A 19,241-nucleotide genomic window follows, 5' to 3' on the forward strand; every position below is an offset into this window, starting at 1 on the left:
ATATGTTCTATTGTAGTGCACCACTAATAAACGGACTCTATATTCTAGACCTTGAGAGCCCTATCTATAACATAAGTACCAAGAGGTTCAAGTCAAATGACATGAACCAAACCTACCTCTGGCACTGTCGCTTAGGTCATATAAATGACAAACGCTTATCCCAGCTCCATAAGGATGGTTTGCTGGACTCATTTGATTTAGAATCATATGAGATATGCGAGTCATGCCTACGAGGCAAGATGACCAAGACGCCCTTTAGTGGGCATAGCGAGAGAGCAACTGATTTGTTAGGACTCATACATAGTGATGTATGTGGCACTTTCAATGTTGCTGCTAGAGGCGGTTATAGGTACTTCATCACATTTACTGATGATTTCAGTAGATACGGTTATGTGTACTTGATGACACATAAGTCTGAATCCTTTGAAAAGTTCAAAGAATTCAAGAATGAAGTACAGAACCAGCTTGGCAAGAGTATTAAGGTACTTCGATCAGATCGAGGTGGTGAATACTTAAGCCATGAGTTTCGTGACTACTTAGCTGAGTGTGGGATTTTATCTCAACTCACTCCTCCTAGAACACCACAGTGGAATGGTGTATCCGAAAGGAGAAATTGTACCTTATTAGATATGGTACGATCTATGATGAGTCACACAGATCTTCCGACATATCTATGGGGATATGCTCTAGACACGACAACTTTCATACTCAACCGAGTTCCATCAAAGGCCGTGATAAAGACACCATATAGGATATGGACTGGGAGAGATGCCCAGGTGCCTTTCATGAGGATTTGGGGTTGTGAGGCTTACGTTCGACGTCAAGTCTCAGACAAGTTAGGACCCAAATCCGAAAAGTGCTATTTTATCGGATATCCCAAGGAAACTAAGGGATATTACTTCTACATTCCCAGTCAGCACAAGGACTGGGGTCTTTTTAGAAAGGGACTTTGTTTCTAGAAAGACTAGTGGGAGCACGTTCGATCTTGAAGAAGTTCAAGATGCGAACAATAGCACTGATGCCTCGATGGAAATTGAACTGGAACCACAAAGTGTTGTGGATGATGTTGTTCCACAAGGAGTTGAGGAACAACAACCAGTTCAAGTAGACATACCTCTTCGCAGGTCTGATAGGGTACGTCGTCAGCCTGAGAGATACTCATTTCTCTTGTCTGACCATGATGACATTGTGCTCATAGAGGATGAGCCCACCACCTATCAGGAAGCTGTGGTGAGACCAGATCCCGAGAAATGACTAGAGGTCATTCTCAGAGCTGGAATCTTCGATTCGATGATGCGATCAAACAGTTTGGTTTCATCAAGAACGAAGATGAGCCTTGTGTCTACAAGAAGGTTGTAAAAAACATAGTTGTCTTCCTCATATTGTATGTGGATGACAAACTACTCATTGGGAAGGACATCCCTATGCTTCAGTCTGTCAAGACCTGACTAGGGAGTTGCTTATCAATGAAGGACTTAGGTGAGGCATCCCACATTCTTGGGATACAGATCTATAGAGATAGATCTAAGAGATTGCTTGGCCTAAGTCAGAGTACATACATTGACGAGGTACTCCTACGGTTTGCCATGCGGAACTCCAAGAAGGGATTTCTGTCGATGTCACATGGCGTGAGTCTTTTGAAGACTCAAGGCCCCTCTTCTGGAGAGGAGAGAGACTGCATGGATCAGATCCCTTATGCCTCAGCTATAGGATCGATCATGTACGCCATGCTATGTACTCGACCTGATGTCTCGTATGCTTTGAGCATGACGAGCAGATACCAGTCAGATCCAGGTGAAAGTCACTGGATAGCGGTCAAGAATATTCTTAAGTACTTAAGAAGGACTAAAGAATATTTCTTGATATATGGAGGCAATGATAAGTTAGCTGTAAAGGGTTACAGTGATGCTAGCTTCCAGACCGACCAAGATGACTATAGATCGCAGTCAGGGTTCGTATTCTACTTGAATGGTAGTGCTATGAGCTGGCAGAGTTCACAGTAGTTCTACAAAGTTTCCATCTTATTCGAGAGATTATCGATAGAGGAGATGTGAAGATTTGCAGAGTATCTATAGAAGCTAAGATCGCAGATCCCTTGACCAAGGCTTTGGCACAGAGGAAGCATGATGGTCACACTAGGTCATTAGGCCTTAGAGCCTATACTGATTGGCACTAGTGCTAGTGGGAGATTGTTAGTTAGAGCCCTATAGCCAATCATTTGATGATTGTATGGACTCATTGTATCATATTCTTGTATATTAATAAAGGCATTTGTTTGGTTATTATACTTATTTGTATTAGTGCCAAATAGACTAAGTATAATAGCGTCCTTGAGTAGAAGGTTCATACCTATATCAATCGATTAGTTGAATCGATAGTGAGATGATATAGGGAACACTACTCTAAATCATTCCTAGTCGAGTATTAACATTCAGGGACAATGTTAATGCAATAAGACTAGCATGTAGGTCAGCTCGATGACTTGATCTCACAAGTCATGGATATAGAGATATCAAGCTGACACATGGGTATACATTGGAGAATGTATACTGAATGACCCGCCATGAGAAAGTATCATGGATCGTTATATGAGTGTCATATACTTTCTCATGTGGCTATTAGTATGACTATTAGTCCTTAGACCTGAAGTCACCATGGATCCCTACATAAGGAGTTATGTACTTTAGTTTCGTCAAACGTCACCCGTAACTGGGTGGACTATAAAGGCGATTACTGGGTATGTAATAAATTATGCGGAGGGATGCGAGTGATGTAGATGAAATCTATCCCTCCCATATGACGGGAGCGACATCGGTATTCTTGATAGAGTGAGACCACTAAGTGCATGACCATGCCCAAATGAGTCAACATTAGATGTTGAGCTCATTTGATCGAGTGAGTCTACTTGGAGTTCAAGATTTAGATTGATTAGAGGATGACACGGTCTATGCCTCACATTGATCAATCTAGATGTCTAGGAGAGAAGGACAATGTCACATATTGTGAGGAGTCACAATTAGTAGTCACAAGGTGATGTCGGATCTCGACATTCTTGTAACTTGGGTAGTAATGATGTGTTGCTAGATACCGCTCATTACTTATGCTCCTAAATGGGTTTAGAGCATTGCCAACGTTACAAGAACCTATAGGGTCACACACTTAGGACAATTAGATGGAGATTAGGTTCATATGATGAACCAAGAGGATTAGATTCATTTGATGAATAAAATTGGATTAAGAGTAATCCTAATTGGGCTAACTTGAGTTCGACTCAAGTTGAGTCATGTATTTAATGAGTCTAATTTAGATTATGACTTATTAAATCAATTTAATTTAATGAATTAGATTCATTATATTAAATTGGCTCGAATCAAATGGTTGGATTAGATCAACCATGGTAGAGATTGGGTCAAGTTTGACTTGACTAGAGAAGGAAGACCAAAGGTCAATTTTGACTTGACCTTTTGCCACCTCATTGGTGAGTTGGCATTAGGTGGACCAATGATGATGTTCCACATCATCATGATGTGCCACCTCATGGAAGTTACAAAGTCATTTTTTTATTAACTTCACATTAATTGCATTTAATGGGGAGTTACACTTGATGAGAAGTGGCCGGCCACTTGTGAATTGGATTTGATTTTCATTCATTTCATTCAAGTGTGGTGAATCTTCCTCCTTCTTCCTCTCAAGCTCTCCCTCTCCCTCTCCTCCTTGCTTGGCCGAATCTCACCAAGGTGCTAGCACACCTTTGTGTGAGGTTTTCTCCACCTACGTGTCCGTGTGGATACTTCTAGAGGACCGGCGCTTGACGGTCTAGAGATCCGGCAACTCCTTGGACGAGCGGGATAAGCGAAAGGCACGCTTCGAAGGTATAACCCTTATCTAGTGTAGATCTAAAGGTTTTACAAACTCGTACAAGAAAAGGTTTTTTTCGAAAAGTTTTGTTTACGAATCTTTGCACGGATCTACGGCTTTGGGTGACTCGGGGTTTCCGCGACGCGAAAAAGCGATTTTCGCGGCCCGAAGAACCCAACATATCTATCTATGACAAAGTAATATGATCAATCTTATCTCGCACGTCATATCTTCTCCTTAAAGTTCTACTGTACTTGATATATACAAAATCATTCAATCATTGTTGAGAAAATCTATTTCTTTTCTTAAAATGTATCTAAAAAAATTAAAAAGTAAAAAAAGCTAAGTTCGTATTATAAATTTTAATATATATTAAAAAATTTCTTACTTACACATTAAAAAACACTCCAACTACATTCACAACATGAAGAAGAGCAATTGAGGTTCAAAATCTTTATTACAAATATTTTAAATTATGGTGCTGATGCACCATAAGAAGACCACTAATCGGCTTGAAACATAAAAACATATAAGATTAACTTTATTATTGGAATATTAATAATGTATAATATATTATTTATGAATTTAGCTGGTGATTTTGAAGTTCTTTGTCTGATAGCTATTGGAAAACCAAAAAGTCCTATTTTCTTATATATTTTTTTCAATTGATTTGTGATCTTATCCTATAAATCCTCACCTCTCACCAATCTAGATATGCACTTGTACAAACCCTCTATCACTTTTGTATCATTTTCTCTATCAAGGTTTGAGTAAAAACACTTTGATTCAAGAAATATCCGATTGCGTGCAAAGGTTGATCGAGTTGAACATTCCATCTTTTGTCAATGAATTCAAAAAATCTATGATATTTTTCTTCATTATTGTTAAATGATGCAACAAAAGCTTCTTTAGCTCTATCCATTGACTTATATATATAACTCATATGATACCTTTTTCCACCGTCTATCAGTCGTAATACTTTCACTAACGGGCCACCATCTTTTAATGTAAAAATCATATTTTTTTTGCTACACGCTTTTCTGTATTATAGGATCAGCGAATCTCAGTAAATCTAAGTTTAGGTTTATCATAGTATTCAGTATTACTATTATTGCTGTTGGCTAATGTAGTATTGTAGGAAAAGTCTTAGTGGATCAGACGATTAGACACTGAGCAGACAAAGTCCAAACATGTCTGGAGGATCAATGTTTGACAGGTAAGTTGAGGTATGCAACTGGAGGAACGACAGTGAGGTTGTGTTCCTGAAAGTAACAACCTAAGGTCGCTGATCCAACTGAAGAAACCGAAAAGGTTTCTAAGTTGAGATCAAGACAGTTCTACTGTCTAATATTACTCATGCATCAAATATAATATTATTATGCTAACCTCTGTTTTGCAGGATTACTATCTAACACTATTTTACAGGTTCGACCTGATCGGTCGATCGAACAAGGCCAACTCAGAGCAGATATTAGTTCAGACCAAAACATACCAGGGTCCGATCAAAGCTTGATTGGTTAACCGAACCAGAGGATCGATCAACCGAACCTTGATGATTCATCACAGTTCAGATGGAGCAGAAGTAAAGAAGAAAGAGCAACTAATCGATCGACTGAACAATCATCACTTAATGGCGCATTAATTCCAAATCTCGGCGAACAGGGAAGGATCTCTGTTCGATCGACCGAACAAGGAGATCGGCCGACCGAACACTTAATTGTCATTAAATGCCGAAGATCGAATCAGCATAAGATCTCAGTGAAGATGGAAGGGAGTTGGTTCGGTCGACCGAACCCAAGGATCGATCGATCGAACGTCGACGACTCTTATAAAAGTGAGCTCGAGGTCCGAGGCTGTGAAATGAAACGAGATATGTTTGAAGTTTATCTCTGTGCAAGCTGTTGTTCGTGTTACTACTCTTCTACGCATCCATCAAGAATGCTGTTGTACCATCCAAGAAGTACCAATCGAGCTGCATCTTCTATCTAAGTAATCGGTATATTTTGTTAGGATCGGTTGAGCTAGAGGGGGGGGGGGGGTGAATGACTCACTTCTTTTGCTGACAAACTTTGTTTTGCACAGCGGAAATATGAAGACAATGCTAACACCGTTATTTACTTGGTATCCACCTCCTCAAGGAGGTGACTAGTCCAAGGATCCACATCACACACACTCTTTCACTATCAAAAACCCTCCTTCTCGGAATCACACCGAAGGTGGAGAAACCTTAACAGAAATACACCTCTCCCTTTTCTTCAAAATAAATATCACAAACGCTACAAAGAAGAAGTAGAGAAGGATTACTAGCTTTAACCAGCTTCTTCTTTGCAGGTGAGATTTCAGTACGTAGTGGAGAGGAGCTTGAACCCTTTGCTTTGAATCTTGATCACTTGAGAGCTTTCAAAAGGCTTGGAGAGCAATGGAACAGTATGTTTTTGTTATTATTTGTTTTCCAGTTTCTTCCCGTGTTTTATACGTTGAGAAAACTAGCCGTTTCTCACGCCGCCGTCGCCGTGGATCGATTGAGGTTATATTCCAATCGATTCACAACTATCCGTTGGAAGCCATCGCGTCCAGATCGATGGTGCAGATTCTTTTATTTGACTTGGATCGATTGGGGGCAGCGTTTGAATCGATTCAGCGTTTGAATTAGGGACATGAATTTAACTTCCTTATCTTGAGATTTAAAACCTAGTCCCGCTTTATTATACACGCCTCTTTGAGCTCCTAGAATCATGTCTAAGTATTTTGAGCTTGAAGTAAATTTTACTAGAGCACATCTAAGACCATCAACTTGTGATTTCAATGATACATTTTCTTTTTCAAGATCATCAACATCATTTTTGTCATTTTCATGAAGCATGCAACTTTCACATGGCACAATTTCATTTTTGAGTGATTTCAATTCATTTTGCAATCTTTTAACCTTCCCTTTTGATTTAGCTAATGCATTGGTTAAGCATGCAATGGTGGCATACATCTTATCAAGCTTGGGAGAAATTACCTCATCATCACTAGAAGATGACTCACTTGAAGACTCCACATATTCTTCATGACTATCTTCATCTTCACTATCTTCTACATGACTTAAGGCCATGAGAGTCATGTGCTTTGAGCTCTTCCTTTCATCTTCTTTCGATGAGCTTGATGATGAGTCATCCCATGTGACTTTCAACGCCTTCTTCTTTTTCTTGATCTTTTCCTCTTGCTTCTTCAACTTTGGACACTCCGTTTTGTAGTGCCCCTTTTTCTTACATTCATAGCAAATTACATCAGTTTTATTTTTAGAATCCACAAGAGATTTACATTTTCTTTTCTCATCATTGAAGATTTTCTTAACATCCTTTTTGTCAAACTTCCTTGAATGTCTCATCATTCTTCGAACGAAGTTTGCCATTTCACTTGATGATAGCTCTTCATCACTATCACTATCACTATCTTGTTCGGATTCTGAAGATGACTCCTTCTTCTCCTTTTTCTTTTCCTTGTGCTTCTTTTTGCTCTTTTCACCTGCAACCAAGGCTATACCTTTCTCCTTATGGCTTGTGTTAGCTTGCTCATGCAATTCAAGTTCACAAAATAATTCATCCAATTTCACTATTGACAAATCCCTTGAAACCTTATAAGCATCCACCATGGATGACCATAAAGAGTTTCTTGGGAAAAATTTTAAAGCATACCTTATGAGATCTCGGTTCTCCACACTCTCTCCAACTGAATGAAGACCATTTAGGAGTTCCTTGAATCTCCCATGTAGTGAGTTTACCGTTTCTCCATCCTTCATGGTGAAGTTTTGAAGTTGATTTATCAACAAATCCCTCTTTGCAATTCTTGAATCCTTGGTGCCTTCATTTAGTTCAATAAGCTTATCCCACAAATCCTTGGCACTCTTAAAGGGTCCAACTTTGTTGAGTTGTTCCGAGCTTAATCCACATTGAAGAGTCACAATCGCCTTTGCATTTGCTTGAGCCTTCATTTTTTGTTCAACAGTCCACTTGGATGACTCAAGCATTTTTCCATTTTCAGTTGGCGTCATGAATCCCTCCGTGATTGAGAACCACATATCAATTTCGGTCATGAGATAGTGTTCCATGCGACTCTTCCAATAAGCAAAATTGCTGCCTTCATAGAATGGTGGTCGTGAAGTACTATGTCCCTCCTTCATTGACATCTTGTAGCTCTTTAACTTGTGCTTTCTTGACGATGAATCTTCAAAAGCAAACCAATGCTCTGATACCACTTGTTAGGATCGGTTGAGCTAGAGAGGGGGGGGTGAATGACTCACTTCTTTTGCTGACCAACTTTGTTTTGCACAGCGGAAATCTGAAGGCAATGCTAACACCGTTATTTACTTGGTATCCACCTCCTCAAGGAGGTGACTAGTCCAAGGATCCACACCACACACACTCTTTCACTATTAAAAACCCTCCTTCTCGGAATCACACCGAAGGTGGAGAAACCTTAACAGAAATACACCTCTCCCTTTTCTTCAAAATAAATATCACAAACGCTACAAAGAAGAAGTAGAGAAGGATTACTAGCTTTAACCAGCTTCTTCTTTGCAGGTGAGATTTCAGTACGTAGTGGAGAGGAGCTTGAACCCTTTGCTTTGAATCTTGATCACTTGAGAGCTTTCAAAAGGCTTGGAGAGCAATGGAACAGTATGTTTTTGTTGTTATTTGTTTTCCAGTTTCTTCCCGTGTTTTATACGTTGAGAAAACTAGCCGTTTCTCACGCCGCCGTCGCCGTGGATCGATTGAGGTTATATTCCAATCGATTCACAACTATCCGTTGGAAGCCATCGCGTCCAGATCGATGGTGCAGATTCTTTTATTTGACTTGGATCGATTGGGGGCAGTGTTTGAATCGATTCAGCCGCTTGCTCATGAAATCGCAGCTGCGTGAATCGATCGGCCGATCGATTCAATACCTTGAATCGATCGGCTGATCGATTCAGGATGATTCTGTGCTTCGCACAGAATGTTCATGGATCGATCGGCCGATCGATTCAATCCCTTGAATCGATCGGCTGATCGATTCAAGGGATTGAATCGATCGGCTGATCGATTCAGAACGATTCTGTGCTTCGCACAGAATGTTCACGGATCGATCGGCCGATCGATTCAGTTCCTCGAATCGATCGGCTGATCGATCCAGATGCATTATGTGCTGCGCAGAACCTTACCAATCGATCAACCAATCGATTGCCTAACCTTCAATCGATCGGCTGATCGATTCAGAGGCAGTCTGCCGCACAGCCATGTCTGAATCGATTTTCCAGTCGATCTCTGACAGTGAGCCTATCACACGCATAATCTTGTGACTTGCAGGAGCTTCTCTTGCCAAGAATCCGGTCCCCGACCTTCTTGGACTTCTCTTGCCTTGCATCTGGTCTTCTGACCTGCAAGAACTCTTTTTGCCAAGAATCCAGTCCTCGACCTTCTTGGTCTTCTCTTGCATCTGGTCTTCTGACCTGCAAGAACCTCCTTCTGCAAACTCACAATGCATGTTAGTTCCACCGTATTAACCTAAACTTAAATAATTGTCAACACATTGAAACTTCCAGGGCATGATTGCACCAACATATTTAGCTTATTTTGTACTTAATCTAAAGTAAGATAGTAGGTGATTACTATCTTACTCATTTCTTTGTATGATCTACTTCTCTCCGAGGTTTTCGTAGAAAAGAGTTTTAGTGAATTGTCCAACGATGCGATCAAGGATCACGGGCCTTGGAGTAGGAGTTAACCTAGGCTTTGAACCAAGTAATTGAAGTGTGTTATTTAATTTCCGTTGCACGACTTTGATTTAAACGAGTAAAGGAAAAGTTTTTAGAGTGCGATATTCACCCCCCTCTATCACACTCTCTCGATCCTACAAGCGCAAGCGTACGCTTTTGCACGAAGCGAGCACTTTCGAGACCTCGTGAGCTTCTGAGGTCTCGGAAGCGCAAGGCTTGCGCCTCATTGCACCTTGCGCTTAAGCGAGCACTTCTTGCGCTTTTGACAACTATAAGATAGAAGATGACAAGTTGTTTGGAACCAAGAGCTTTAAGTATTTAGGATCATTTTTACAAAATGATGAAGGGACTGAGAGAAATATCTTACATAAAATATAAGCATGATAGTTGAAATAAAGAAGAATGTCAGGTGTTTTGTGTGATCGTAAAGTACCTCTAAAACTTAAAAGGAAGTTCTACAAACGATGGTTAGACTTGCTATGTTATATAACGCTGAATGTTGAACTATGATTAGAGCACATGAGCAAAAGATGTAAATTGCAGAGATGAGTGTGACCGCCCAATTCTTCTGTTAACGGGCAAAGCACCTGGGGCAATTCTAGACTTTTATAAAAAAGAGAGAAATGATTTTAATTAACTATTCACTTTCCTTGTTTTTTTTTTCTTCCCATTATACCTGCACAATATGGGTATAATTTTTTTTTTCAATGTGTTAATGAATGCCTTCAAATTACAGTAATAGCCATTTAACTTGCGATAAGGATCCTCTGATCAGTAAATTATGGATCGAGGATGATTCATTTTTTAAATCCTTGATTTAGACAGACCCTACTTTTAAATAGATAGGGTCCATCCAAATCAAGGGTTTAAAAAAATAGATCATCCCCTGGTCCATAATTTACGGACCAGAGGAACATCTTAATAGTAAGGATGTGTTTGGTTAAAGGTTATTTTTCATAATCTTGATTATCTTGAATCCAATGTTATCAACGAAAATCCTGTTTAATTTAGATAATCGATGATTCTCGAATAATATTTCATGGCTTACACGTCAACAAAAAAATATGCAATCTGAAATCGAAAAACCTAAGAAAATTGAAATTTTTCTTGATTTCTGAATTAACGAAATTTTTTTACTCAAAATATCCTTGAATAAGAGAAAAATGTGATAAAAAAATGTAAAGAAAATTTTTTTTAAAAAACTTTAAAAAAATAAAAAATATTTAAAAAATGAATAAAAATAGAAAAATAGGAAAAAATTTAAAAAAACTTAAAAAAATAATAAAAAAAAGTGTAATTTTTTTTTAAAAATAGAAAAAAATATAAAATCATAAAAAAAAATTTAAAAAACATAAAAATAGAAGAAATAGGAAAAATAACGTAAAAAATATAAAATATAAAAAATATAAAAATATAAAAAAATTAAAAAATACACAAAACTAAAGAAAAATGTGAAAAAATAAAAAAACCATAGAGTTTAAATAATAATAATAATAATAATATGGTTGGTTTTGTAATTAAAGATAATATAGTAAAATATTAAACTAGGTTATTCATTAAAATCTTCAAACAAATAAATTTTTGTTACATTACTTAGGTTGAACTAAATAACATTTGATTATGTTTTATTCCCCATAATCTTGATTATGTGATTACTTGGTAATCACATAACCAAGATTATGCATGATAACTTAAACCAAACACACTCTAAAATATATGCTAAATAATTTAAAGATCATGCATGTTAATTTATAATCTAAAAATCCATTAAAAGAATAATCCGGTATACAAAACTCTCATCAATGTAAGATCCCAAATAAAGATCTATTGTATAGAGTCTTACCTTGCATTATAAAAAATTGTTTCCACAACTCAAACTTGTAATTATTAGATCACATGATAGCAACTTTTTGTTGCGCCAAGCTCTCCTTTATAAGCTAAAGATTCATTATCAAGAAAAAAAGTCTACAATAGGTGGAGCTTCTCTTATTGGCATCAGAAAACCCAAAGGGGATTGCAGGGAAGTATCATTTCACAGATGAAGAGAAGGTTATCTTCCTACAAAAGAAAATGTATATCAGTAGGAGGAAGAGTAACATAAATATGTCATTACTATGCACATGGTGATGGCAACTGCAACCAACAAATGGCGACTTACCTTGAACTTCAATTGTTCAGACAATTTATTTTCGAGGTGACCTAGCACCTTTGTTGTATCAAGAAAGACAGGGGTTGGTGACACCACTGGGAAGAGAGATTTCAACTTCTTGATCTTCAGTGCTTGGACTATGGATACGGTTTTCCAGTTCGCCAATCTTGATTGGCGAATCTACTAGTTTTAGTTTTATTATCCATATTGGTCAAGATTGTACTCTAGTTTTAGCTACAATAATATACACAACATATGGCACAAAGAGATTCACATTAGAATTGCCGGTATTCAAGAAATAATAATTTAAGATGTATATTATAACAAAAAAGAATGAGGTACAAAGAGATGACTTGCATTTATCCAAGGCACCAAACCAATGCCAGAAGATCAGAAGTCAACATGGTGGAGATTGGAATAAATTTGTTTCAGATGTAACAGATTTCACAACACTCTGTACAAAGGAGCAGAAGCATTCATGACAAGAATTGGACATTAAATTCGACTTACGGAATTGATTTTCTTTGGAGTGTTTGCAAATTGGAGTTGAGAAAGCTCGAGCGCACAATTTGGAATGTTCCAATCCGCATGCAGCTAAGATGGTGTGAGTAGCAATCCTTGCAACTTGCTTGAAGCTTGCAATTTCTGTGTAAAACATGTTTCTCAATGCACCTTTCTATGTTGGCACAAGGTATAATTAGATACAAAATGGAACAAACATGGCCCTCCTATGTAGGTGGAACCATCTGTCCAATTCAACTAGTGATACAATATTTCATAATAGTATGATAAAAAGTCAAACAAAACTAGAAGGAGATCGAGCAGAAAGGAGCCAAGAATAGTTGTATTCATCATAAATATCTTCCCAACTTCAACTGTTATCTGGTTCTTGTTTATACCAACAGGAAAGAAATAAGACCATTCTATGAGCCCATGCCACTTTTATCATATGTGGCCCGTCTTTCTTTCCTCACATTATCTTTGGTTTTCAATTGTCCTCCCTAATTCAAACCACAACCTGATTTTTAAATGAGTTTGCAGTATGGTTTATAGACAAAAACAAGTTTTTTATCACCTTCCAACCTAAGATGGTCAAATTTTTGTATAACTTCATGGATTTGAATGCGTAAGCTAGTTTGTGAATCTACTTGCATAATGAAAAATACACTGAATGACTGGCAACCTTATTTGCAAATGATGGAATTGGATTAGTTATTACATATGATGAAGAAATGTGTGATGAATCCACGTGCATGAATATAACAAAAAAGTATATTGTGGCTTTAGTATGAATGATCTTTCGTCATATATATGGAGGTGTATATTTATATGGACACAACAAAGTATATTATGACTAATACGAATGGCCTTTCATCATACATATGGAGGTATATATTTATATGAACACAACAAAGTATATCACAACTTTAGTATGTGTGATCTTTCATCGTACGAGGAACAACTAAGCATATTATGAATTCAGTATGAATGATCTTTTATCATATATACGGAGGTATTTTATGATTTTAGTATGATCTTGCAAATTGACTTGCAAGATGTTTTAAAGCTAGAAACTATAACATGAACTCCACTCAATCTAATTGTTTGATTTATAACCAACCATCACAAGATGTATATTTATACCGAGTAATTTTTTTTATAGTTAAAAAAAATCAAACAATTAGATTGAGTGGAGTTCATGTTATAGTTTCTAGCTTAAAAACATCTTGCAAGTCAATTTGCAAATCAACTTATGGAGTCAAGTTTCCAAACTTATATAAAATTAAGATGTGAGAGACTACAAATTAACCATATGAGATTGGAAGGCACTCAAGAATTTAGTTTCTATCTAAATTATGTTGCAAGATAGTTAAAATTGATTCACAAATCAGCTTGCAGGTTATTGCATCATTTTTTTCCCATGCAACTTGATTTGCAAATCAAGTAACGAGATCAAAACTCAAAATCCTAAAATTAGGCAAAAATTAAAGACATCAGAGAACCCTTGATGACCATCTTAGGCATAAAGAAACAAAAATATCTCATCTTTATTTATAAATCATACCACAAGTTTGAGGGTCATTCTGTACAATTTTAAACCATGCAAGTAGATCAAATTTAAACAAAATGTGTAATTTGACTACCTTGGATTGGAAATTCTAAAAAATCTAGCCATAAGTTGACTTGCAAATTAGTTTGTGACTTGATAGAAGTTGCAAACTAATGATAATTTGAGTGGAAAAAATGTTTTTGAGACTTGACATAGTTAAACTACACAAGGCATTATTTGGTCAAAAACTAAATTGAAAGGGCATAATTTGGCAAAATGGCCAAGAAATAATAAGCTTACCTAATTTTTTGTCTCTGGTTAGCAGCCTCAGGTTCAACTTGACTAAATACTGGATCTCACTTTTGCAACTACTGTAGGTGGAATCACTTGTTTTCAAAGCATCTATACTTGGGCCACCCAAATTCAGCTTATCAAATGATTCAAACTTTTGGTTAGGAGTTCTTTTAACCCTATTACTGTCAGTGCTCAAGTTCAAACTAGTGTCCATCTTGTTGCGTGAGATTTCTTTGTTTTTTGCTTCAATATCAGAAGAGAGGGCAGCAGAACCAGAATGAGTAAGTGAGTTTGGGGAATTAGGCAACACTGAAGTTTGGGATAAGGCCACTTGTGGTGATAGCTCATTCTTCCAGCGAGGTCCTTGAAATTTCTCTTCTGCTCCAGATTGAGAAGCACTATTGCCAAGTGGTGATTCACCATTGCAAGTTCTCAAACCAGATTGACACTTTTCAGCTCCCTTAGAGGCATTTCTCATGCTAGAGTAATTTGCCAAGCTATGATGATTTACAGCATTCATTATGTCATTCTTCTTACAAAGAGAGTTCAGGAGATTATTAGATTTGTTCTCTCTTCCATTTGATTGTACAGCTTTAGCCATTTCCATCATTTTCCATGCTTTGCTGATATCTTCTGAATCTGCTATCTTACATGTACTCTTATAAACATTAGATGTATTTGTTTGTTCTTGGTTTGCATGATATGAGTTGCCTTTTTGTTTTGATGTGTTCATAGTTTCCAGTGGCTCAAATTGTCTTTTCTCAGTTATCCTCACAGCTGATAAATTGGAGAACTGTAACGAACCAGTACGAAGGTTATTCCAATTTTTCCGCAAAGATTGTATATGACCATGTAAATTACGAGAACTTTGCAAGGTTCTGGCAACTGCCTCATTCTGTATTGCTGGGTTATTTAAAGATTCACCAATAGTAGGAACAGACGAAGAATCTGTCTGTGTACCAGAGTTATCACGTCTGCCATGAAAAACATTTCTGGACTGATAAGTTGTTTGTGGTTCTTGAACACCGACATTAAACCTTCTGGATGGATAAGAAGGGATTTCATCAGCTACAACGTCGGCGATTGAAATGAATTGCTTAGATAGTCCCAATTTGGGAGAATATTGAGGACAAGGATCATCCTCAAGCTGCAATCCTGAATGCCAATCCTTAGAAATGGTGCAATCAGCACAGTACCAATCACCCTCAGGTATAGTAGCCCCCAAACCAATACAAAATGTATGAGAAGCTGAATCACATAAATCACAAAGCAGTAGTAGTTCTTCATCTTGAGAACCATGGCAAATACTGCAGGTAATATTTGCATATGGATCAGGCGCTCTGCTCTCGTTTCCATGTTGATTGTAAACCTGCAACCAAAAGTTACCGAAGCCATTTTATTTACTCAGCCAATGATGATCAAGAACTGAATGCCTACAGCTGCAAGGTACTCAACACGGTTTCACTTCCTTGTTCAACATTGAGGGGCTCCTTAGAAGCACCACCAACCAATGTCAAAATCAAACTACTCCTTTTGTCTAATCCATTTCAAAGAAACCCGTGCAACGTCGTACATCAAGTCCTAGTTCCACTTCACTAAGACAACCATTTTAATCACCATAAATATTCCCCCACAAGAACTGAAGCCATTGCTGCAATGAGAGATATGCATACGCATGCAAAAAGGAAAAAAGTAGCTCACATCCAATGATCCTGAAAAGATTTTCTAAACTATCCGAGCCCAACTAGGAAGGTGGTTGTTTGAGAAATTAAAAGTAAAAAATAATCGATAAATGCTACCAAAACCAACTAAAAGTCAAAAATCTTCCTGACCTGATCGCGGACGGGGGCATCGACCACCCGCTCGGCGAGGAAGACGCCGCGCACCGGAGGGCGGCGGATGGAACCAAAGCGACGTTTGCAGAGGGGGCACCTCGACTCGATCTTAGCCCACTCCATGATGCAGACGAAGCAGAAGTAGTGGTCGCAGCAATCGATCCGGCCGCGGACCGACCTCCCGGAACCGGAAAAGCAGATGCCGCACGTCTGCTCTTCCTCCTCCTCCTCCGCCTCCTCCACCTTCTCGGAGAACGCCGCGTAATCTTCTCCGATGTCCCATGGTTTCGTCTCCACCTTCGCCTTGCCCTTCTCTAGGGTTTTCAGGCGCTTGAGCGGCCCCGGTTGGGATCCGGAAGATGCCGACGATTCTTCGCCTCTTTCTCCAATCCGCTCCATCCCTCTCCTCATGAATATTGGCGTCATCATGTTTGTCAGCAGCGCGAGCCTTTATATATTTTCACAGAAGTTCAGGACTAATTTCGATAATGAAAACTTCAAAGGAGTTTAATAGAAACGTTTTTTTACAAATAAAATAAATAAATAGCCGAAACCATCCAGACTTGTCGTGGGGCTCTTTTATCACTTGAACAATGTAAAACTACTAGTCTGAGTGTGGTCGAGAAAAAGATGATCAAATGGTCGTTGGAAGATATGGGAATTTTTCACCTCGTGAAAGAAAGATTTCATAAATCATAATTGTATGCATGATTGACCTAATGAATTGATAGGTCCTGGGATAGGGATTAAGGCTTAAAGTGTAAATCATAGTTTGCATAATTGCGATCCAAATGAATCGCACGACTCTACTCTCTAGAAGTACCAAATCATTCTTGGATTATTTGGAATCATCATCTGCGATGGAGTTGGAGTATAATCATTGGGATTACTTAAGATCGGTAGAATCAATACAATCCTACGTTACAAATGATCATATATATTTTTTTATTGGGAGCTATTTTGTTGATCTTTAAACTGGGCCATTTCGTGACCCTCTTTTTTGGCTCAAAGGCTTGAGACCCTAAAGCGTTAGATTTTATAAGCTTTCATTGATATAAAAATATAAATATTATTGAGTATTATATATATATATATATATATATATGCTAAATGACGCTTTGTACGCCACCATGAGCGATACGCAGACGTAACGTTACCAGTTCGATTTCGCTACAAAAAAATATAATTTATTCTCTCTCCCCTTCCGCCTTTTTTAAAACACTTCTACGTGGAAAATTTTTCAAATTAAAATCTCTCTCGCCACTCTCTCTCTCGCTCCCGCCATCTCCGTCGTCCGTCGGACCTCGCGTCTCCCGCTGGGAAAGTTTCACCGGCGTCTTCAATCTCACAGCTGCTATGAGAGCTTACCACCTCTCTCCATTCCCAATGGTAATTCTTTTCATTTTAATTTGTTAGTCTCCACCGTTATAACATACATATATTAGAAGGATTAATTCTATAACGTGCAGGGACGACGACGTCTACAAATGCTCGCAGTCTACAGCCATGTCTGCGTTAGCTGCTACACATTGTAGTAGCTACAAACGCGAAACATCCACTTGGTAAGTCGGTTTCATCGTAGATAAATTTTCTAGCAGATATTACCCCTACAAATATTTAAGTTCATGTATAGCAACTTGGTAAAAAATTATTTGAAATTATTTTTTACTGATGTAGCATCTTTGCTTCGCTTCTAAATGTTGCAACAACTACTTCGTAGCAAACTGCCCTTGTAGCTACTACAACTTGTAGCAACTACAACTTGTAGCAGCTAACTTGGAATGACGGTCGTAGAAGGAAGGAAGGATTTATGCTACAACGTGCAAGGCCGATGACTGCTACAAACGCCTGCAGCCACTTGGACTTTCCTTTGCTGCTACTAGTTATAGTAGCTACTTCGACAGTTAACTGCTACACCTTATAGCAGCTAACTGTCCATGTAGATGCTACAACGTGTAGCGGCTACTTCGACAGGTAACTGCTACACCTTGTAACAGCTAACTATCCATGTAGCTGCTACAATTTATAGCAGCCGCTTGGTAAGTCATGTTTTTACTAGTTATATTTTCTAGCATATATTAACCCTAAAAATACTTGCTAAAAAATTATTTAAAAATATTTATGCTGTTGTAGTGCCTTTGCTTTGTTGCTACACATTGTAGCAGCTACTTCGGCTAATAACTACTACTCCTTGTAGCAGCTAACTTGAAATGATGAAGCTGCTACAACGTGTAGCAGTTACTTCTTTGTTTACGCTCAACAAGATGTTACTCTGTATTTTCAACCAATAATAAATAGATCATAGCAATCTCAGTTTTTTACTTAGATTAATTAAATGAGGTTTTACACGTTGTAGAAGCAACTGCAGCACGTTGAAGCAGCTAGTCGTCAGAAGATGCTACACGGTGTAGCAGCTTGTTAAGAGTGGCTGCTACATTGTGTAGCAGTTACTTCTAATTAGCTGCTAGACTTTGTAGCATCTACTCAAGAATAGCTGCTACAACGCATAGTAGGTACCCCTGATCTCCAAATAACCTTTTCTGACCAATTAACTTTTTGTAATTATTATGCAATTACATTTTTACCCTCATTGGCCAAAGGTTTAACCCTAAACTTGTTGTGTGACAAACACTTCGAAAGAATTTCAATCATAGTAGATCGATGCCCACATGGTGTCTTCGTCAATCAATCTCACTGCGATGACTTGATTCTTATCCAAATCTTCACCTCCAATGTAAGTATTCTGTTAGGGGTGAAAGTTTTGAGTCAGTGTGTAGGCCTGTATTCACTAATTTTTTTTATCAGTGTGTAGGCACTGTAGGGCTAGTAATATTTACGATTGAAACATTTTAAACTGTGACACGTTGTAGCAGCTTTTGTACCTTGGTGCATAGAAGAATTCAATGCCCGACGGTTGGTTATCCTTGTCTTTACTATCTGTATTATAATCTTATCTTTTTCCATGTGTTAAGGAGTTGTACTAAGTCTTTTGAAAACCCATGGTATCAAAAAGACGCTTCCATTTGACTAGTCTTTATCAAGAGTTAGGGTTGCTTGAGCCTCTTTTCCTATAAAGCGTCTATTAACCTAACAGACTCTTTCACGTTGCCTTGCCTTTGGTCTACATTATAGTTGTTTCATTATCATGTCTTGCTTTAGTAGGAAGATGAAACACACTCTGGGTGGTGTTAAAGAACCCCCTATCGAAGAGGATTCAAGCTCTACATCTTCTTCCCTTGAAAAATCATCTGTATCAGTAAACTCGTCTGCTTCTCGGTTTGTATTATGCATTCTTCTTATATTATATATATAACT

At 38.0% G+C, this 19,241-nt stretch overlaps 1 protein-coding gene across 4 annotated transcripts; it reads right to left on the reverse strand.

Moving 5' to 3' along the window:
* Positions 1–11,415: 11,415 nt before the first annotated feature.
* On the reverse strand, positions 11,416–16,349 carry LOC122031856. Of its 4 annotated transcripts, none has more exons than XR_006125885.1 (4): positions 15,924–16,349; positions 14,098–15,460; positions 11,757–12,392; positions 11,416–11,656 (listed from the first exon to the last, which is right to left on the reverse strand). XR_006125885.1 is itself a non-coding variant. In XM_042591044.1 (4 exons), the coding sequence occupies exons 1-4, from the start codon at positions 16,335–16,337 to the stop codon at positions 11,649–11,651; spliced, it is 1,920 nt and encodes a 639-aa protein (XP_042446978.1). In that variant the 5' UTR covers positions 16,338–16,349; the 3' UTR covers positions 11,416–11,648. The 4 variants fall into 4 exon arrangements, 3 of the variants coding, with proteins under 3 accessions (XP_042446978.1, XP_042446977.1, XP_042446976.1); XM_042591044.1 differs by having other exon boundaries at positions 12,258–12,392; XM_042591043.1 differs by having other exon boundaries at positions 11,416–11,981; positions 12,258–12,392.
* Between the last annotated feature and the right edge of the window lie 2,892 nt (positions 16,350–19,241).

The sequence above is a fragment of the Zingiber officinale genome, chromosome 11A (genome assembly GCF_018446385.1).
Source record: "Zingiber officinale cultivar Zhangliang chromosome 11A, Zo_v1.1, whole genome shotgun sequence".
Lineage (NCBI taxonomy): Eukaryota > Viridiplantae > Streptophyta > Magnoliopsida > Zingiberales > Zingiberaceae > Zingiber > Zingiber officinale.